Raw genomic sequence first — 22,249 nt, forward strand, 5'->3', positions numbered from 1 at the left:
TGGTGCTTGGTGTTTTGTTTTGTTTTGGCTGCGCTGTGTGGCATGCAGGATCTTAGTTCTCCGACCGGGGATCGAACCCGTGCCCCCTGCAGTGGAAGCGTGGAGTCTTAACCACTGGACCACCAGGCAGGGAAGTCCCTCATGCTTGGTTTAATGCTCTGCAGTTATCGTCTTGAAATTCTAAATTTTTTTTTTTTTTTTGAATAAGGGGCCTTGCATTTTGATTTTTCTCTGGGTCCTACAAATTATGTAACTGCTTCAGGGTCAAGAAGTTGATAATTGATGTCATTAAAGTACAAGGCAGGGAATATTTTGCTGCTTTCATATTTATCGAGATCCTCTGTTAATTACGAGAAACAGCTGCCTACACCTGTGCCTTGGAGGCAGTTAGGTTAATGTCCAGTGCTATCGCAGGTTAGGTTGTGAGCTTGGGTGCTTAATTTACCCTTGCCGAATTGGTTCATCACCTGTCAAAACGCGGTATTTTGCTATTTTGCCAGGCACCGTGCTGAAGTGTTTTATGTGAAGTTTTAGATTTAATTCTCACATCAGTCCCCTGGGGTGAGTGCTATTGTGATTCCCATTTCACAGATGAGGAAACAGAGGTGGAGAGGTTCAGTCACCTGCTGACCCAGTAGTCGAACCAGGATGTCAACCCAGAAAGTCACAGTCTGCTTTAATCCTGTATTCTTAACCCTTCCCCTTTACTTCTTTCAGTGAAAGTGCCTCCATTTCAGGATTCTGGAGAATGAAGCAGAGAACAGATCAGAAAGCAAAGGCACTTAGTAAATGGGAGCAGTACATTTACCATACTTGCTGCTGCTGTTATTATAATCATCCTGGGAATGTAGCTTCTTTTATGTATGTTCCAATTTTTCTACAAAGAACACGTATTGGTTGCATAATTAAAAACAAAAAAATTCTTATCACCCCAGCAATAAAACCAGCTGTTTCACTTGAGGCTTTGTTTGCCAGTAACTTTCTGCTGTCCGTTCCTTCATTCCTTCCATCCCACGAGTGAGAACGTGAAGCAGGCACACTGGTAGCTGTAAGAATTTTATTTTGTTCTAGGAACAGTGACCCAGAAAGAATCAAGTTTATCCAGATGAAGAGGATAAGCACGTGTTTCTGAGTGTGAGTGAGTCAGCCCCAGTGCCACCGTCTTGCTAATAGCTGGAGTTCACTGCTTGTGTAACTTTGCCAGTGATGAGATTGTTTCACGCTTTCAGCGTTTACTCAGCAGAGGCACTTTATTAAGTGCCTCTTAACCCATCAGCTCTACTGCCTTTAATATTCAGCGGGGCCTTGAAGTTGGTTGGTGCAGTTGAAATGATTTGTGTTATGGTTATGTCATTTGTCACTTAGCCAGAGAGGTCTGTTCAACATCTTTTGGCCTTCCTGCTGATGCTGGGAGAATGAATGAAAATTTAAGGGGACAAATGCAAAGGTCAGTCAGTGCACCTTAGCAGGGGAGAGAAAGCCCTGGGATCGAGTTGGGTGGAGGGTGGCAGATGATGCCTGACTCCAGGGCCAGCCCCCGGTTAGGGTGCCAGCAGTGAAAGCACAAAATCTGGGCAAGAGGAAGAGGATGTTCTAGGCAGCAGCAGTGCCCGGAGCCTGACAGGGAACCACCCTGGGGGTCTCATCCCAGCCCGGGGCAAGGCTGGGTGAGGCCACCGGGCACACGTTCAAGCCAGTGCCTGTCGGCTAGAGGCCCGCTGTGAACCAGAGCCTTGCATCCAAGGGGAAGAGCCGGGAGCCTCCTCTCAGCTGCTCCTCCTCAGCCCTCAGGGGCTCAGGCTCACCTGAGGAACCAGGCCTGTATGGCTACCTCCCCCCGACCCCCGACTCGGAGTGGGAGAACCAGCTCGGGCCACAGCCGCAGAGGACTAGGGCGGTCTGAGGGTGCACAGGAATGAGGGTGGTTGACTCTCTCAAGCGAATGGAGGGCTGCTTAGCAGCCTCTTGCCCGAGGCCTCCCCAGGAGGCCCCTGTGAGAGTTTCTGAAGCTCTGGCTGTGCGCTAGGGACCAAGGCTCAGAGGGGTTGAGTAATCCACCCAAGGCTAGTGAGGGGTCCGGAAGTGGGCCCGGTTGTCTGGCTCTGCAGCCCGCACTCAGCTGCGCCTTGACTGCAGCTGGAGGACAGTGGACTGGCAAAGAGGGCTTGGACAAGAAAAGTCGGTGGGCTTACATTATCACACAAGGAGACGTGTAGAAATCTCATTCCTTTTCCTTTTGGGGCATGATGATAGTTAAGAGGGTGGGGATTTTTAATTTGGTACGGCTCATGACTGAAGAAACTTAAAGGAAAAACTTACATAGTCAGCTTCGACAGTGAATTCCAGTTAAATTCTGAAAGCTCTTGCTCACTAAACTAACGTCATTAGTTGAAGACCCTAAGCTCCACTATTAACTGTAAGGAAATTTGAACAAATCCCTTTTAGGGAGAAAGTGACGGCTTATGTGAAACTATGTAATGTAGGTGTATGATAATAAGTGCTGGCTCTTCCAAGTGCTTTCTATGGGGGTTAGGCTTGTGCCTTTGCCCTTGTAAGAACTTTGTAAGGTAGGTGGGTTTTTTGTTTTTTTTTTTAATCCCGTTTTACAAGGGAGCAAACTGAAGCTCAAGAGAAATTAAGCAACTCGTCAAACAGCATATAGACGGTAGATGAGTTTTATGTCTTACATAAAGCACATACATATGTTGATTTTCAAACATCTTTATTGAGATATAATTCACTCATTAAAGTATATTATTCACTGTTTTTTAGTATATTCAGAGTTGTGTGACTGTCACCACTATCACATTCCAGAACATTTTCATCACCCCAGAAAGAAACCCCACACCCATTAGCTGTCATTCCCTATTTCCCCCCAACCCCTTCAGCCCCAGGCAACCATTAAGCTGCTTGCTATCTGTACAGATTTGCTTATTCTGGACAATTTCATGTAAATGCAATCATACAAAATGTGGCCTTTTGTGTTTGGCTTCTTTAACCTAACATGATATTTTCAAGGTTCATCCATGTTGTGGAGGTATTAGTACTTCATTCCTTTTAATGGCTGAATAATATTCCATTGTATGTATAGAGTACATTTTGTTTATTCATTTGCCAGTTGATGGACATTTCCTTTTTCCCACCTTTGGGCCATTATGAATAATGCTGCTGTGCATATCTGTGTGCAAGTTTTTGTGTGGTTGTATATTTTTATTTTTCTTGGGTAAACACCTGCAAGTGGAATTGCTGGGTCTTATAGTAATTCTGTGTTTAACTTTTGGAGGAACTGCCAACTCTTTTTCAAATTGACTGCACCATTTTACATTCCCACCAGCAGTGTATGAGGGTTCTAGTTTCTCCACATCCTTGTCAACACTTGTTATTGTCTGTCTTTTTGATTGTAGCCATCCTAATGGGGGTGAGGTATTATCACTTTGTGGTCTTGTGTTGCATTGCCCTAATGATTAGTTATGTTGAGCATCTTTCATGTGCTTATTGGGCATTGGCATATCTTCTTTGAAGAAATGTCTATTTAAATCCTTTGCCCATTTTAAAACTGGATTATTTGTCTTTTTATTCTTGAGTAGTTAGAGTTCTTCATATATTCTGGATACTAGCCCCTTATTAAGCATATGACTTGCAAATATTTTCTTCCATTCTTTAGGTTTTACTTTCTTTATGTCATTTGAAGTACAGCAGTTTTCAGTTTAGATGGAGTGTAATTTATCTTTATTTTCTTTTGTCTCTTATGCTTTTGGTGTTGTATCTGAGAAGGTTTTGCTTAACGCAAGTTCACAAAGATATAATCCTATGTTTTCTCCTAAGAGGTTTAGTGTTTTAGCTCTTACATTTAGGTTTTTGATCAACTTTGAGCTAATTTTTGCATATGGTATATACAGTACTTCATTCTTTTGCATGTGGATATCTATCTAGTTGTTCAAGCACCATTTGTTGAAAAGATTATTCTTTCGTCATCGAGTTATTTTGGTGCCCTTGTTGAAAATCAATTGACTATAGATGTATAAGTTTATTTCTGGACTCTAGATTGTATTCCATTGATTTATATGTCTGTCCTTTTGCCAGTACCACACTGTCTTGATTGCTGTAGCTTTGTGTAGTAAGTTTTGAAATTGGGAAGTGTGAATCCTCAAATTTTACTCTTTGTTTCAAGATGGTTTTGGCTATTCCGGGTTCCTTGCATTTCCTATGAATCTTAGTATAAACTTGTTCGTTTCTGCAGAAAGTCAGCTGGAATTTTGATAGAGATTGCATTGACTCTGTAGCTCAGTTTAGGGAGTTTTGACATGTTAAAATATTAAGTCTTCTGAACCATGAACATGGGATGCTTTTCCATTTATTTAGATCTTAATTTCTTTCAACAATGCTTTATGGTTTTCAGAGTATGAGGTTTATACTTCTTTTGTTGCTTATTCCCAAATGTTTTCTTTTCAATGCTGTTGTAAAAGGAATTTTTAAAAAACTAATTCATTCATTCATTCATTTTTGGCTGCATTGGGTCTTCGTTGCTGCATGCAGGCTTTCTCTAGTTGCAGCGAGCGGGGGCTACTCTTCGTTGCGGTGCACGGGCTTCTCATTGCGGTGGCTTCTCCTGTTGCAGAGCATGGGCTCTAAGCGCGTGGGCTCAGTAGTTGTGGCCCACAGTGTTAGTTGCTCTGCGGCATGTGGGATCTTCCCGGACGAGGGCTCGAACCCGTGTCTCCTGCATTGGCAGGTGGATTTTTAACCACTGTGCCACCAGGGAAGCCCCGTAAAAGGAATTTTTAAAGTTTCATTTTTGAGTTGTGACAAGTGTATAGATATACAATTGATTTTTCTGTATTGCTCTCGTATCCTGCAGCCTTGCAGAACTCATTAGTTCTAATAGTTTTTAAGTAGATTTCTTAGGATTTTCTATATATGAGATCATGTTGTATGTGAGTAGAGATAGTTTTATGTCTTCCTTTCCAATCTGGATGCCTTTTATTTATTTTTCTTGCCTTATTGCCTTGGTTAGAACCTCTAGTACAATGCTGAATAGAAGTGATGAGAGAGAACATTCTTGTCTTGTTCCTATCTTAGGAGGAAAGCATCCAGTCTTTCACCATTAAATATGATGTTAGCTATGGGGTTTTCACAGGCAGATGCTGTTTGAGGAAGTTCCCTTCCATTCCTAGTTTGTTGAGTGTTTTTTTATCATGAAGGGGTGTGGGATTTTGTGAAATGCTTTTTCTGCATTGTTTTAGTCCATTTGAGCTGCAGTAACAAATATGATAGAGGGGATAGTTTATAAACAATAGAAATTTATTTCTTATAGTTCTGGAGCCTTGAAGTCCAAGATCATGGTGCCAGCAGGTTTGGTGTGGTGGCTGCTGAGGGCTCTCCTCCTGGTTCATAGCAGGTGCCTTCTCACTGTGTCCTAACATGGTAGAAGGGGGTTAGCAAGCTCTCTGGAGCCTCTTTTATAAAGGCACTAATTCCATTCATGAGGGCTTCACTCTCATGATCTAAGCACTTCCCAAAGGCCCCACTTCCTAATACCATCATCTTTAGAGGTTAGGATTTCAACATACAAAGTTTGGGTGGACACTTCACCTTCAGACCACAGCATGCATTTATCGAGATGGTCATGTGTTTTTTATTTTATTTTATTCTATTGATATGCTGTGTTACATGAATTGATTGTCAGATGTTAAGCCACCCTTGGCATTTGTGGGATAAACTCACTTGGTCATGGTGTACAATAGCCCTTTTTATATGTTGCTGAATTTACTTTGCTAGAATATTGTTGAGGATTTTTGTACTTATATTCATAAGAGATACTGGTCTCTGGTTTTCTTTTTTTGTGACGTGTTCATCATCAGGATAATACTGGGCTTATAAAATGAATTGGGAAGTTTTCCTTCCTCTTCTGTTTTTTTGGGTTTGTGAAGAATTGGTATTCATTCATTGAACGTTTGGTAGAATTCACCAGTGAAGCCATCTAGGCATGAGGTTTTTTTCCTGGGAAGTTTTAAAATTACTGATTCAACCTCTTTTCTTGTTATAAATTTTTTTCAGGTTTTCTGTTTTTCCTAAGTCAGTTTTGCTAGTTTGTGGCTGTCTAGGAGTATGTGCATTTCATCTAAATTCTAATTTGTTGGCATACGGTTGTGCATAGCATTCATTTATAATACTTCTTATTTCTGTAGTGTTGTTAGTAATATCCCCTTTTTCATTCCTGATTTTGGTAACTTTAGTCTTCTCTCTTTTTTTTTCCTTGGTCAGTCTAGCTGAAATTTTGTTAATTTTGTTGATATTTTCCAAGAGCCAACTTTTGGTTTTGTTGATTTTTCTCTATTGATTTTCTATCCTTTTTTTCCACTAATTTCCACTCTAATTGTTATTCATCCATTGTTTTAAATCACACTGTCACCATAATATATTATATTATTCTTCCTTCCTTCTCTCCTTTCAAATGAGGAGAGGCACAGGAGGCTCTGAACACTTAGGCAAAGTGTGCAGCTATGTGGGTCCGACATACAGTTTTCCCTGTGGTCCAAAACAGAAAAAAGTCAACAAAATATATTTGGCTTTGATTTTATACATCGTATCTTAATGTTTGCCCAGGAGCTTAGTCCGAGATGTTAGTTTTGTTCTGGGGTATGAATTAAAGTAAGTAGAGTTTCCCCTTTTGTGTGGTAAATATTGTTAAGCATCTCCTGTGTCGGGCAGTATGCTAACCCTAGCACCTTTCATGTAGTACATTGAACTTGCTGAGTAAGAAAACAGTATCTGTAAGAGACATGAAAGAAAATAATGAATTTGCTAATTATTTCTTTCCTAATAAACTTCAGCTTAGTTAATAGTTTAAAGCCATATTACTTTTTTAAAGAACAATGATTTAATGCAAATCAGAGTCTACGGTGGCAGAAGCTAAGAAATATGAGACTCGGATCCTGCCCTTTGGACGCTTTGGTGAGATAGACAGGCTGTCCCCTTGGGAAAAGTCAGGGAATCCCAGGAGGTGGTGTGGGCCCCGTTCCAGGAGACTTGTTGGCATTTCAGCACCTGAGAGAACGCTGAGGCCTGGGGTTGATCCAGGAGGACGTGTGTTCACTTAGCAGAATGTCTTCGACCACTTCTATTTTTCCTCTGTAGCAGTTCCTGTCTTCACTCCACAATAGCCATAATACAATTAGCAAAACAGGGAAGCTCAGTAGCTGTTGGATAGTAGCTGCTTACCCACAGTCCCGCTTACCTTCCTTTCCTGTGGCCAATAGTGGCTTGTTCTGGATATCTCTGGAGGCTGCACAACAACTAGCATCTCAAATCAACATAAAGCACATTTTCTAAGCAGTATCATGGCACGTAAAAGTTTTTATATTCCAAAAGCCCCATGGCCGTTTCTTGTGTCCTTGGAAGAACATCCAGAGCCATCTTTGGAAGGCAGCACCCAGTTGTTCAGACTGAGCTCTGGAGACCCAGCACAGGTGCCGGGAGGAGGGCCAAGATAGGAATGAAGAGTCAAAGCCAAATGGACATTTATCTGCAAATATGTCCACACACATGCCTGGTGGATCATGCTGGTTGTCTGTGGGACCCGTGGGTGCTGCTGCTTCGGGGCACTTGGAACTCAACACACAATAATGAGAGTGTTGTTGTTGGTGGGAATCCAGCTAGAGAATGTAATTTTATTCTAACTCAAATTATCTTCTGTACTTTCGGTTTTGATTAAAGTCCTGCACTTCCTGTTCTTGACTTGAATGCTGAGATGTGCTGGAGAAATCCCCCATGTTCCGCATCATAGGGTGGTTGCATTTCCATGAAAGCCCTTAGCCTTATTTAGCCTTAATTTTAAGTGCTGTTGTGTTGAGTGCCATTCGTGCTTAAGGTTGTGTTCAATGATCTGAGGCCTATAGCCAGTGTTTATGAGGCACTTAACTTTATAGAAAAAGGAACTGAGTAACTGTCAACTTTATGTATAGCTCCCAGAGTCATGTTTCAGTCTTGCCCACTTGCAAGTATTCATTTTCCCATATAGTGCTGTCATGATGTGCAAATACTATTTTTAATGTTTTTTTGAATTTTTTAATATTTTCATATAGCAGGTTCTTATTAGTTATCTATTTTATACATATTAGTGTATATATGTCAATCCCAATCTCCCAATTCATCCCACCACCACCACCATCCCCCTGCCATTTTCCCTCCTTGGTGTCCATACGTTTGTTCTCTACATCTGTGTCACTATTTCTGCCCTGCAAACCGGTTCATCTGTACCATTCTTCTAGGTTCCACATATATGCGTTAATATACGATATTTTTTCTCTTTCTGACTTACTTCACTCTCTATGACAGTCTCTAGATCCATCCACGTCTCTACAAATGACCCAATTTTGTTCCTTTTTATGGCTGAGTAATATTCCATTGTATATATGTACCACATCTTCTTTATCCATTCCTTTGTCGATGGGCATTTAGGTTGCTGCCATGACCTGGTTATTGTAAATAGTGCTGCAATGAACATTGGGGTGCATATGTCTTTTTGAATTATGGTTTTCTCTGGGTATATGCCCTGTAGTGGGATTGCTGGGTCATATGGTAATTCTATTTTTAGTTTTTTAAGGAACCTCCATACTGTTCTCCATAGTGGCTGTATCAATTTACATTTCTACCAACACTGCAAGAGGGTTCCCTTTTCTCCACACCCTCTCCAGCATTTGTTGTTTATAGATGTTCTGATGAAGCCCATTCTAACTGGTGTGAGGTGATACCTCATTGTAGTTTTTTTTTTTTTTTTTTTTTAAGAAATTCACGTTCTTTTATTTATTTATTTATGACTGTGTTGGGTCTTCGTTTCTGTGCGAGGGCTTTCTCTAGTTGTGGCAAGTGGGGACCACTCTTCATCGCGGTGCGCGGGCCTCTCACCATCGCGGCCTCTCTTGTTGCGGAGCACAGGCTCCAGACGCGCAGGCTCAGTAATTGTGGCTCACGGGCCCAGTTGCTCCGTGGCATGTGGGATCTTCCCAGACCAGGGCTCGAACCCGTGTCCCCTGCATTGGCAGGCAGATTCTCAACCACTGCGCCACCAGGGAAGCCCCTCATTGTAGTTTTGATTTGCATTTCTCTAATCATTAGTGATGTTGAGCAGCTTTTCATGTGCTTCTCAGCCATCTGTATGTCTTCTTTGGAGAAATGTCTGTTTAGGTCTTCTGCCCATTTTTTTTCTAATTTTATTATTATTTATTTTATTTATTTATTTTTGGCTGTGTTGGGTCTTTGTTGCCATGCGTACTTTCTCTAGTTGCGGTGAACGGGGGCTACTCTTCGTTGTGGTGTGCAGGCTTCTCATTACGGTGGCTTCTCTTGTTGCAGAGCACGGGCTCCGGGTGCCCGGGCTTCAGGAGTCGTGGCTCACGGGCTTTGGAGCACAGGCTCAGTAGTTGTGGCGCATGGGCTTTGTTGCTCCGTGGCATGTGGGATCTTCCTGGACCAGGGCTCGAACCTGTGTCACCTGCATTGGCAGGCGGATTCTTAACCACTGCACCACCAAGGAAGCTTCCCCTGCCCATTTTTTGATTGGGTTGTTTGTTTTTTTAATACTGAGCTGCATGAGCTGTTTATATATTTTGGAGATTAATCCTTTGTCTGTTGATTCATTGGCAAATATTTTCTCCCATTCTGAGAGTTGTCTTTTTGTCTTGTTTGTAGTTTCCTTTGCTTTGCAAAAGCTTTTAAATTTCATTAGGTCCCATTTGTTTATTTTTGTTTTTATTTCCATTACTCTAGGAGGTGGATCAAAAAAGATCCTGCTGTGATTTATGTCAAAGAGTGTTCTTCCTATGTTTTCCTCTAAGAGTTTTATAGTGTCCGGTCTTACATTTAGGCCTCTAATCCATTTTGAGTTTATTTTTGTGTATGGTGTTAGGGAGTGTTCTAATTTCATTCTTTTACGTGTAGCTGTCCAGTTTTCCCAGCATCACTTACTGAAGAGACTGTCTTTTCTCCATTGTATATCCTTGTCTCCTTTGTCATAGATTAGTTGACCATAGGTGCGTGGGTTTATCTCGGCTTTCTATCCTGTTCCATTGATCTATATTTCTGTTTTTGTGCCAGTACCATATTGTCTTGATTATTGTAGCTTTGTAGTATAGTCTGAAGTCAGGGAGTCTGATTCCTCCAGCTCCATTTTTTTCTATCAAGACTGCTTTGGCTATTTGGGGTCTTTTGTGTCTTCATACAAATTTTAAGATTTTTTCTTCTAGTTCTGTAGAAAATGCCATTGGTAATTTGATAAGGATTGCATTGAATCTGTAGATTGCTTTGGGTAGTATAGTCACTTTCACAATATTGATTCTTGCATTCTCCAAGAACATGGTATATCTCTCCATCTGTTTGTGTCATCTTTGATTTCTTTCATCAGTGTTTTATAGTTTTCTGAGTAAAGGTTTTCTTATTTATTTATTTATTTATGGCTGCGTTGGGTCTTCATTGCTGCGAGTGGGCTTTCTTTAGTTGCGTCGAGCAGGGGCTACTCTTCATTGTGGTGTGCGGGCTTCTCATTGTGGCGGCTTCTCGTTGCGGAGCATGGGCTCTAGGCGTGCGGGCTTCAGTAGTTGTGACACGTGGGCTCAGTAGTTGTGGTGCACGGGGTTAGTTGCTCCGCAGCATGTGGGATCTTCCTGGACCAGGGTTTGAACCCGTGTCCCCTGCATTGGCAGGTGGATTCTTAACCACTGTGCCACCAGGGAAGCCCTGAGTACAGGTCTTTTACCTCCTTAGGTAGGTTTATTCCTAAGTATTTTATTCTTTTTGTTGCAATGGTGAATGGGATTGTTTCCTTAATTTCTCTTTCTGATCTTTCATTGTTAGTATATAGGGATGAGAGAGATTTCTGTGCATTAATTTCGTATCCTGAAACTTTACCAATTTCATTGATTAGCCTAGTAGTTTTCTGGTGGCATCTTTAGGATTCTCTATGTATAGTATCATGTCATCTGCAAAGAGTGACAGTTTTACTTCTTCTTTTCCAATTTGTATTCCTTTTATTTCCTTTTCTTCTCTGATTGCCGTGGCTAGGACTTCCCAAACTATGTTGAATAATAGTGGTGAGAGTGGACATCCTTGTCTTGTTCCTGATCTTAGAGGAAATGTTTTCAGTTTTTCACCATTGAGAATGATGTTTGCTGTGGGTTTGTTGTATATGGCCTTTATTATGTTGAGGTAGTTTCCCTCTATGCCCACTTTCTGGAGAGTTTTTATCATAAATGGGTGTTGAGTTTTGTCAAAAGCTTTTTCTGCATCTATTGAGATGATCATACGGTTTTTCTTCTTCAATTTGTTAATATGGTGTATCACATTGATTGATTTGCATATATTGAAGAACCCTTGCATCCCTGGGATAAATCCCACTTGATCATGGTGTATGATCCTTTTAATGTGCTGTTGGATTCTGTTTGCTAGTATTTTGTTGAGGATTTTTGCATCTATATTCATCAGTGATATTGGTCTGTAATTTTCTTTTTTTGTAGTATCTTTGGTTTTGGTATCAGGGTGATGGTGGCCTCACAGAATGAGCTTGGGAGTGTTCCTTCCTTTGCAATTTTTTGGAAGAGTTTGAGAAGGATGGGTGTTAGCTCTTCTCTAAATGTTTGATAGAATTCACCTGTGAAGCCATCTGGTCCTGGACTTTTGTTTGTTGGACGATTTTTAATCAGAGTTTCAATTTCATTACTTGTGATTGGTCTGTTCATATTTTCTGTTTCTTCCTGGTTCAGTCTTGGAAGGTTATACCTTTCTAAATTTGTCCATTTCTTCCAGGTTGTCCATCTTATTGGCATAGTGTTGCTTGTAGTAGTCCCTTATGATGCTTTGTATTTCTGCAGTGTCTGTTGTAACTTCTCCTTTTTCATTTCTTATTTTATTGATATGAGTTCTCTGCCTCTTTTTCTTGATGAGTCTGGCTAAAGGTTTATCAGTTTTGTTTATCTTCTCAAAGAACCAGCTTTTAGTTTTATTGATATTTGCTATTGTTTTCTTTGTTTGTATTTCATTTATTTCTGCTGTGATCTTTATGATTTCATTCCTTCTGCTAACTTTGGGTTTTGTTTGTTCTTTCTCTAGTTCCTTTAGGTGTAAGTTTAGATTGTTCATTTGAGATTTTTCTTGTTTCTTCAGGTAGGCTTGTATTGCTATAAACTTCCCTCTTAGAACTGCTTTTGTTGCATCCCACAGGTTTTGGATCATCGTGTTTTCGTTGTAATTTGTCTCTAGGTATTTTTTTATTTCCTCTTTGATTTCTTCAGTGATCTCTGGGTTATTTAGTAACGGATTGTTTAGCCTCCATGTGTTTGTGTTTTTTACATTTTTTCCCCTGTAATGGATTTTAATCTCATAGCATTGTGGTCGGAAAAGATGCTTGATATGATTTCGATTTTCTTAAATTTACTGAGGCTTGATTTGTGACCCAAGATGTGATCTATCCTGGAGAATGTTCTGTGTGCACTTGAGAAGAGACTGTAATCTGTTGTTTTTGGGTTGAATGTCCTAGAAATATCAATTAAATTTATCTGATCTGTTGTGTCATTTAAAGCTTGTGTTTCTTTATTAATTTTCTGTCTGTATGATCTGTCCATTGGTGTAAGTGAGGTGTTAAAGTTCCCCACTATTATTGTGTTACTGTCAGTTTCCTCTTTTATAGCTGTTAGCATTTGCCTCTTGTATTGAGGTGCTCCTGTGTTGGGTGCCTATATATTTATAATTGTTATATCTTCTTCTTGGATTGATCCCTGATCATTATGTAGTGTCCTTCCTTGTCTCTTGTAACATTCTTTATTTTAAAGTCTATTTTATCTGATACGAGTATTGCTACTCCAGCTTTCTTTTAATTTCCATTTGCATGGAATATGTTTTTCCATCCCCTCACTTTCAGTCTGTATGTGTCCCTAGGTCTGAAGCGGGTCTCTTGTAGACAGCATATGTATGGGTCTTGTTTTTGTATCCATTCAGTAAGCCTGTGTCTTTTGGTTGGAGCATTTAATCCATTCACGTTTAAGGTAATTATTGATATGTATATTCCTATTACCATTTTCTTAATTGTTATGGGTTTGTTTTTGTAGGTCCTTTGCCTTTCTTGTGTTTCGCACTTAGAGAAGTTCCTTTAGCATTTGTTGTAGAGCTGGTTTGGTGGTGCTGAATTCTCTTAGCTTTTGCTTGTCTGTAAGGCTTTTGATTTCTCTGTCGAATCTGAATGAGATCCTTGCTGGGTAGAGTAATCTTGGTTGTAGTTTCTTCCCTTTCATCACTTTAAATATATCATGCCCCTCCCTTCTGGCTTGTAGCGTTTCTGCTGAGAAGTCAGCTGTTAACCTTATGGGAGTTCCCTTGTATGTTATTTGTCGTTTTTCCCTTGTTGCTTTCAATAATTTTCTTTGCCTTTAATTTTTGTCAATTTGATTACTATGTGTCTCAGTGTGTTTCTCCTTGGGTTTATCCTGTATGGGACTCTCTGCGCTTCCTGGACTTGGGTGGCTATTTCCTCTCCCATGTTAGGGAAGTTTTCGACTATAATCTTTTCAAATATTTTCTCTGGTCCTTTCTCTCTCTCTTCTCCTTCTGGGACCCCTATAATGCGAATGTTGTTGCGTTTAATGTTGTCCCAGAGGTCTCTTAGGCTGTCTTCACTTCTTTTCAGTCTTTTTTCTTTATTCTGTTCTGTGGCAGTGAATTCCACCATTCTGTCTTCCAGGTCACTTATCCGTTCTTCTGCCTCAGTTATTCTGCTATTGATTCCTTCTAGTGTATTTTTCATTTCAGTTATTGGATTGTTCATCTCTGTTTGTTTGTTCTTTAGTGTTTGTTCTTTAATTCTTCTAGGTCTTTGTTAAACACTTCTTGCATCTTCTTCATCTTTGCCTCCATTCTTTTTCTGAGGTCCTGGATCATCTTCACTATCATTATTCTGAATTCTTTTTCTGGAAGGTTGCCTATCTCCACTTCATTTAGTTGTTTTTCTGGGGTTTTATCTTGTTCCTTCATCTGGTACAAAGTCCTCTGCCTTTTCATTTTGTCTATCTTTCTGTGAATGTGGTTTTCCTTTCACAGGCTGCAGAATTGTAGGTCTTCTTGCTTCTGCTGTCTGCCCTCTGGTGGATAAGGCTATCTAAGAGGCTTGTGCAAGCTTCTTGATCAGAGGGACTGGTGGTGGGTGGAGGTGGGTGTTGCTCTGGTGGGCAGAGTTCAGTAAAACTTTAATCTGCTTGTTTGCTGATGGGTGGGGCTGAGTTCCCTCCCTGTTGGTTGTTTGGCCTGAGGCAACCCAGCACTGGAGCCTACCCGGCTCTTTGCTGGGGCTAACGGTGGACTCTGGGAGGGCTCACGCCAAGGAGTACTTCCCAGAACTTCTGCTGCCAGTGTCCTTGTCCCCATGGTGAGCCACAGCCACGTCTGTCCCGCCTCTGCAGGAGACCCTCCAACACTAGGAGGTAGGTCTGATTCAGTCTCCCCTGGGGTCACTGCTCCTTCCCCTGGGTCCCGATGCACACAGTACTTTGTGTGTGCCCTCCAAGAGTGGAGTCTCTGTTTCCCCCAGTCCTGTTGAAGTCCTGCAGTCAAATCCCGCTAGCCTTCAAAGTCTGATTCTCTAGGAATTCCTCCTCCCGTTGCCAGACCCCCAGGTTGGGAAGCCTGACATGGGGCTCAGAACCTTCACTCCAGTGGGCGGACTTCTGTGGTATAAGTGTTCTCCAGTTTGTGAGTCACCCACCCAGCAGTTATGGGATTTGATTTTATTGTGATTGTGCCCCTCCTACTGTCTCATTGTGGCTTCTCCTTTGTCTTTGGATGTGGGGCATCTTTTTTTGTGAGTTCCAGTGTCTTCCTGTCGATGATTGTTCAGCAGTTAGTTGTGATTCTGGTGCTCTCGCAAGAGGGAGTGAGCACACGTCCTTCTACTCCGCTATCTTGAACCAATCCTCCTCTCTTTCAATATTATTTGCACACTGGTAAAAATCTCTAATATGAGTCCAAAATCAATTATTCAATGGTATATCTTACATTAGAATCACAGGCTAATTTGTCAGATTCTCTAATACATTATCTAAATCTTACAAACATTGAAAATGCCGTATTACACAGAATACTACTAAAGTTAACACAAAAATGAATACTGTGGATTTGGTGTATTTCATCTTTCTCATATTTAATTCTGAACTGTCTTAGGATTAAATGACATTTACCATCCACAGCACATTGAGGGTACTGCCTCAAGCCTCCTGGGCTTACCTTTGCAGGAGAATGGGGAGTCCTGTCTCAGTAGCCTGAGGTTGCTTTTTGGCCCAGATGTGTCAGAGAGATTCTTCGGCCACCATCGTGAACATGCCAAATCCCTTCTGTGTGATGCTATGTCAACAGGGTTCTCCCAGACCCTCCGATTTTTAATTTTTATACTGAATATTATCTCTCAAACTCCTTTCCACGTTTTTATGTAATATATCCAATTATATAAATGCCAGTGTTTACTTTACAGAATGTGGAGGCTCTGGATCCGCGAGGTCGAACCTTATTGCATCTTGCTGTTTCTTTGGGACATTTGGAATCTGCTAGAGTCTTGCTCCGACATAAAGCAGACGTTACAAAAGAAAATTGCGAGGGATGGACAGGCAAGTATACTTGTAAAATAATTTAAAGCCTTTCATTTCGTTTTCTCTTTGTGAATAAAGGCCAATTTCAATCCTCATTGTCCCAAGTCATCTTTATCTTAAGACTGTTTCTCTCTTGGAACTTGGGGCTGGGCGAGAAGTTGAGAGCCTCGGATGCTGCTGGCTCGTCAGCACAGTGGTCCGAACTATGTCCTGGGCCAAGAGCCCTGGGTAGAGGGTGACTCCTCATCCGGAAAGCGGCTCTACGTGAATCAGACATGAGTGTGAAGGCCGGATTTCCCCTGAGGAATGTGGTGGTAACTCCAGCGAATCCATCAGGATAGACAAAATCAAAAAGGAATTATAGCTGAAAGTAGTAGTATTTTCCAGTGAAATCCTGGCACTTCACTTGTTTTGCACACTCTTGTACTACTGGTCAGAGTAATTTTGAGTTGACTGAGCAAGGATATACACAACACAAACCCTACCTGCCCATCTCCACAGATATGTGATCACACAATGAAAGCCAGCTCTGAAGACACTGTCAGTATTTCAGAGCCAGTGGTAAGAAAGGGGGGAAAGGGAACGATGGCAGGGTTTGCTCAAGAGGCTAAGAGTGCTATGTTCTCTTCTCTTCTCAGTCAGGTAAGGGCTAGAGGTAAGTAGTCATGGTCATAAAGATCAGGGGGTGCTGCAGCCTGTGTCCCACTTTGAAGAGAATATTGGCCTTTGATCCAGATAGATACTTTTCATAGTGGCTTTGGAATTTGTCAGAAAGTGTGAGAATACAGGGGGATCCAATTTCACTTTTTTGCCTTCCAGTTTTGCACGAGGCTGTGAGCACCGGTGATCCCGAGATGGTGTACACAGTCCTTCAGCATCGGGACTTCCACAACACATCCATGGCCCTCGAGGGAGTTCCCGAGCTGCTCCAGAAAATTCTCGAGGTAGCCATAAAAATTGACAATGCCATCATTGGAGTTAAATGCTGACACAGCAGCTGCAGACACAGTTTGACATCCTTGTGTGCCTTCCTAAAGAGTTTTATGAGTCGTGAATACGATGTATTGAATACCAAATAGCATTATTCCTTGCTTTTCCAACTTGTTAAATGTATGAAGTCTTTCACAAATTACGTTTCCAGGTCATTAAGACTTACTCTTTTAAGTGTTATTTAAAAATTAGAACTAAAGACAAATGGACATCAAGCAATTAATTTGTCTAGCTGCCTGTTTTCTTACAAGCAGCATCCCGAGCTCAGGTCATCTTGGGGAAATTGTAATGAACATCGTGACTATATGGGGATTTTCAGGGCCTGTTGAGGCTCAGAAGTCTGTGTGCAGCTCTCCTTGACACCCCTGTCACTTCTAGCCATTCGTATTATGTGACTTCTAATCCATTCCCTTAATTTATTTATAGTTATTGGCTTTGGGGCAGTTTCTCTCTCTTGTGAATGATGTATGGGCTCTTTGACACTTAGAGAATTTTCTTAAAAGACTTTACTTCTAGGCTCTTGGATTGTTTTGGATGATGGTTACCATTCTTCAGATAACCTTTGTCATTGGCAATAACCGTCTTATTGGTCAACCATGTGCAATATTCCTGAGGCAGCAGGAGACAAGAAAGTACCAGCGGTTCTATTTTCATGTTGTTTATTCTCAGTTTAAACACAGAAGTGAGCTCCCCAAGTATTTCCAAAGATATTTGCTAGATAAATCAGCTTTCTACATTTCTTGAGAAAAATTAACAATTCTGTTGAGAAAAGGAATAACTTTGCAGTGAGACAATCACGGCTTGTTATCTGAGCACTCTTCTTAAAACAAATTTCTGTGACACAAGCTAAATCCTGCCTAAGACATTCATTTTACGCATACTACAAAAAAACCGTCCATGAAGTATGAAATTGTTGTATCCATTGTTTTTAAAATAGATGTGTGTTTGAGTGCACAAAGATCACATAGATTTGTTTTCTTATCTAACTCACTGTAGGAGGAACTAAAAACATCATTTGTCCATTTGACAAAGCAGAAAGTGACTTCTTTAACATGGAGTCACCCACACTTAAAAAATTCAGTGTAAAAGACTTTCTTTTTTTTTACCTGGATTGATCCATAGCAGTGAAGTGCACTGAGTTGTATTCTCTGCTGGAGGTTATAGACAGCCCACAAATAACATGGTGCTTGGTGGCACCAGAGGCCGTGCATGACGGCTTCTCTTTCAACAGCATCTCCTTGTTACGTGTCCACATTTCTTATCCATTGCCCCTCGGAGTGTCTTCACCCATCATTGGAATCTGTTTTTTCTTGAGCAGACAAACACCTGGAATTTCTAGCATTTTTCTTCCTTCATGCTAACTGTTGGATTTCTTAAGTAGCTCTCCAAGAACCTTCTGTAGGAAATCATGGTAGGTCAGAAAATCATCCTAAACAGGCCTGCTGTGGTGGTGTGAAACCTCAAAAAGCCAAATCCTAAAACTTTAAGAGGAAAGCGGGGCAAAAGTCTTCTGTTAACCGGAGGGAAAGCTCAACTTTCTGGGGGCAGTGATGTCTCGCAGCCTCTTGGTTTCAGAGTGGTCCGATAAACACCAAGCACTTCCCAGCACACAAAGCCTTTCACAGTCAAGTTCCCCGTAGAACAGATGGGGTCCATGCTCCCTTTTCTCTGCTTAGACCAGCCTGTGGCCCATATCGTGTGGTGGTGCTTGAGCCCATCCTCCTGGCTCATGGGCCATTACTGTTAGGAACACGGTTGAGCCCCTAAATCAACGTTGACTTTATCTCCCTCCAACCTTGTCACTTGCAGTTAACTTTATTAACTGTCTAGACATATTTTATATTGAGGTAAAATAACAGCCTGAACATAAAATAAGGATTTAGTTTGATGGGTTTGCGATTCATGTTTCTTCTTATCTTCTCTGTTCTTTCTCCCTCTCCCTTTTAAACAACCCTAATAAACCTTACTGTGTTTGTGTTTAGTTAATGGTACCAAGGGTAATTTATTTTATTTTATTTTTTAAAAATTAATTTTAATTGGAGTATAGTTGATTTACAATGTTGTGTTAGTTTCCGCTGTAAGGGGTAATTTATTTTAAACCTTTGTCCTTCAGGCTCCGGATTTCTACGTGCAGATGAAGTGGGAATTCACCAGCTGGGGTGAGTGGCTGTGGGCTTGAAATTTATTTAGCTTGAATATAGGCTTATATAACTTTTTATAAAAGTTATATGTATTTTTTTTTTTAATCTAGAAAATGAATGGATGAGAATAAGGGAAGACAGTCACCCACAGTCCCACATAAGCACAACTGTTGTTAATGCTTTAGGTGTGTTCCTTCCAACCTTTACCTGCGTGCATAAGACTTTTTCTCCCAAGCATTCATCAGTACAATATATAGACAATTTTGTCTCTTCCTTTTATCAGTTATCGCTGATATTTATCCATATTTTTCATTTTTTAATATCTCACTTTAAATGGCTAAAATCTTAGTAAGATTTATCATAAATCAGTTACTCATTTCCTTGTGGAGTTCAACGCGATCCTTTTAAACTTGTTTTTCTCTTCTTTTTTTGAAAAATTATTTATTTATTTATTTTTGGCTGCGTTGGGTCTTCGTTGCTGTGCACGGGCTTTCTCTAGTTGCGGTGAACAGGGGCTACTCTTCGTTGCAGTGCACAGGCTTCTCATTGCAGTGGCTTCTCTTGTTGTGGAGCACGGGCTCTAGGCACGCGGGCTTCAGTAGTTGTGGCTCGTGGGCTCTAGAGCACAGGCTCAGTAGTTGTGGTGCACAGGCTTAGTTGCTCCGCGGCACGTGGGATCTTCCCGGACCAGGGCTCGAACCCGTGTCCTCTGCATTGGCAGGTGGATTCTTAACCACTGCGCCACCAGGGAAGTCCTAAACTTGTTTTTCTAAGGAAGAAGATGAGATGAATATTGGAATAGCTTGTTTTTAACAAAATGGATGTATTTCTCCAAAATCTTATGTAAGGCAAATTGACTGACAGTAATTTTCCTAGATGTTCTACTTCTGTTCCTTGTAGATCAGTTAATGACAGTTTCTAACTCCCAGATTTTCAGCTATTTTCACTTCCAGACTTCCCTTTCAGGCAAGAAGTCATATTTGTAATAAAACATTTAAATGAAGTAAAAAGTATATGAAAGAACAGAACTTCAGGTTCTTCTATGAAACTGAGTTCTTTTTAATGCAAATAACCACTCTGATCTCAGTTTTTGTTTAAAAAGCAGCATATTTTAGACATTTGATATCTTGAATGGTGGGCCTGACAGTATAGGGGGGCCTCAGCCAGATGGCGAGAGTAGCATATGTGGATGAGGACAGCCAGACGGATGCACTCTAGCCCTGATGGTAGTCAATGAGAAGGGTTCATTCGGGATTGAGGATACTCTTGGGAAATTGATTTAGCGTTTTCTCTGGACAAGACAGAGATCTGCAGTTTTATAAACAGCTGTAGAACAGAAAGTCCATTTTTATTTTTTAAGAATGACTCCTTATATTGTAAGTGTGGGAGCCAAGCCCAGTTCTGTATGACCGACGCCATCTTGCCACTCCTGTCCTTTCATTGAAGTCAGAACCCTGATTTCTGGGCCGTGGCTGTTCTGCTTGGCCCTCGGGCTTTTCTCAGTAGTACACTTCTCTTCTCCAGTGCCCTTGGTTTCCAGAATATGCCCGAATGATGTCTGTCGCATTTGGAAAAGTGGTGCCAAACTGCGTGTGGATATCACATTGCTGGGATTTGAGAACATGAGCTGGATAAGAGGGAGGCGGAGTTTCATCTTTAAGGGAGAAGGTGAGTGGTTCTGTTTTAGTAATCACTGCTCTTCCTAAGTTCTGAGTGATTTTTTAACCATCAAAATGTACTCACGTTTATGTGCCTTTTCCGTGCCTGTCTCTGGGGCATGTTTTGTTGTTGTTATTCTTATTAGTTATTCAGCTCTCAATTCCTATATCTTATTTCTTATCTGGATAGTTCTCTTGCACATATCATTTACCACCCAACACTGTTACCCTCTTGACATATGACGTTCCTAAACCTCTGAGTGCAAGACTCTGTCTTGTATCTCTTTATATTGCCTCCATAATCAGGCATGGTCCCCTAATGGAGGGTGAGAAATGGTGTGGCTAACCCAGTGTTGTGCATAAATAATTTACGTTAATTAAGTAATCATATACTTAAAGAAGTACACAGATGAAATGTGTTGCTAACAAAAAATACAAATTATTTAAAAAGTCTGCATCTTTGGGGAAGATGGCCCAGAGCCTCCTCTGAGTTACGGAAAGTTGGCCAGATCATTCCTGGGCAAGTAGGTAATCGATAATCAATAGTCTTTAGGTTTTATCAGATAGCACCAGGGGGTGGGGGGGATGGGGTGTGTGTGAAAGATGATGCAGTTTAACATACAAAGCTTCTTTGGTTTTGCATCTTCCTTGCACTGTGCTTAGTTACGCCCTTGTTTCCATGAGCAGACAACTGGGCAGAGTTGATGGAAGTCAACCACGATGACAAAGTGGTCACCACTGAACACTTTGACCTTTCCCAGGAAATGGAGCGCCTCACTCTGGACCTGATGAAGCCAAAAGGCAGGGAGGTTGAGAGGCGGCTCACAAGCCCAGTCATTAACACCAGCCTTGATACTAAAAACATTGCTTTTGAAAGGTATGGATTTAGGTTCTGCATTTTCATGTCTAATCCCTTTACTGCCATCTTTAGTGCCATGCATATATTAACTGGAAAGTATGGGTGGATTGGGATTTTTCTAATATGGTGTAAGAAACACTAGTGTGTTTTAAAGTTGATCTCTGCTGTAACCAAACAAACCACAGCTGACATCCTCCACCATGTATCATTTTTATAGCACATTGGTTAAATCTTGGAGAAATGTCTTCATATTCTTTTATGGGCCCTTTTCTAATGGATTTTGCTTGCATTTTATTTCTGTGTTTGGCAATCCACAAGACTCCCTAGTCCCAAATCATGGAGCTTGGAGTTTCCGAGGTAGAATCGGTCCAGTATTGAGTGTGGTTATACTGATATTAGTCAGTCAAATACACACTTAGCATACAATTAAATGTGGTCCTCCCCCTCATCCGCCTCCTGCTTCCCCATGAGGCCTAATAGTTTAGAGCAAGAGTCTGGAGGGGTTTCAGTTTTATTCCAGACTTTATCTGGAGAAACCTCTGGGGAGGTCTGTGCCTCGGTTAACCCAGGTGAGAACACCATCTCTGGGCCTCTGCCTGTGGGCGGAGCCGAGGCGGGGAGGGCCTTTGTAAGGGGGGGAAGGCTGTCATAGCTGTTGGCCTGAGTGCTTCTACCATAGAACACACTGAACTGAGGGAGTCTGTAAGAGCCCTGAGTGTTTGCCTAGGATGTCACATCCAGCTCTCTGTAAACCAAAGCAGCATAGCCTGAGCTGACATGGACACTATTCTTCTGGATTTAGGCTTTCTTTTCTCTTAATGAATATACTGACTGTTCTCTCTTTTCCTTTTCTTCTTTGTTTCCAGTATAAAATTTATTAATAAAACTGAGAGTCTTCGGTTTAATCAAACATAAGGTTTAAGTGCCCCTTTCCCCTAATTTAGATCAAGCTGTGGAATTAGGGTATTTGTTGGTAGCAGA

At 41.2% G+C, this 22,249-nt stretch overlaps 1 protein-coding gene across 1 annotated transcript in view; it reads left to right on the plus strand.

The window, feature by feature from the left end:
* Window positions 1-22,249, plus strand: part of ANKRD13A (ankyrin repeat domain 13A) — a 39,431-nt gene that overhangs the window by 2,634 nt on the left and 14,548 nt on the right. Inside the window, exons 2-6 of the mRNA XM_007180117.2 lie at window positions 15,506-15,638; window positions 16,440-16,564; window positions 18,724-18,769; window positions 20,276-20,419; window positions 21,097-21,286. Coding sequence (XP_007180179.2) covers window positions 15,506-15,638; window positions 16,440-16,564; window positions 18,724-18,769; window positions 20,276-20,419; window positions 21,097-21,286 — 638 coding nt within the window. The remainder of the gene's footprint in view (window positions 1-15,505; window positions 15,639-16,439; window positions 16,565-18,723; window positions 18,770-20,275; window positions 20,420-21,096; window positions 21,287-22,249) is intronic.

Source organism: Balaenoptera acutorostrata, chromosome 13, assembly GCF_949987535.1.
Source record: "Balaenoptera acutorostrata chromosome 13, mBalAcu1.1, whole genome shotgun sequence".
NCBI classification, from domain to species: Eukaryota; Metazoa; Chordata; class Mammalia; order Artiodactyla; family Balaenopteridae; genus Balaenoptera; species Balaenoptera acutorostrata.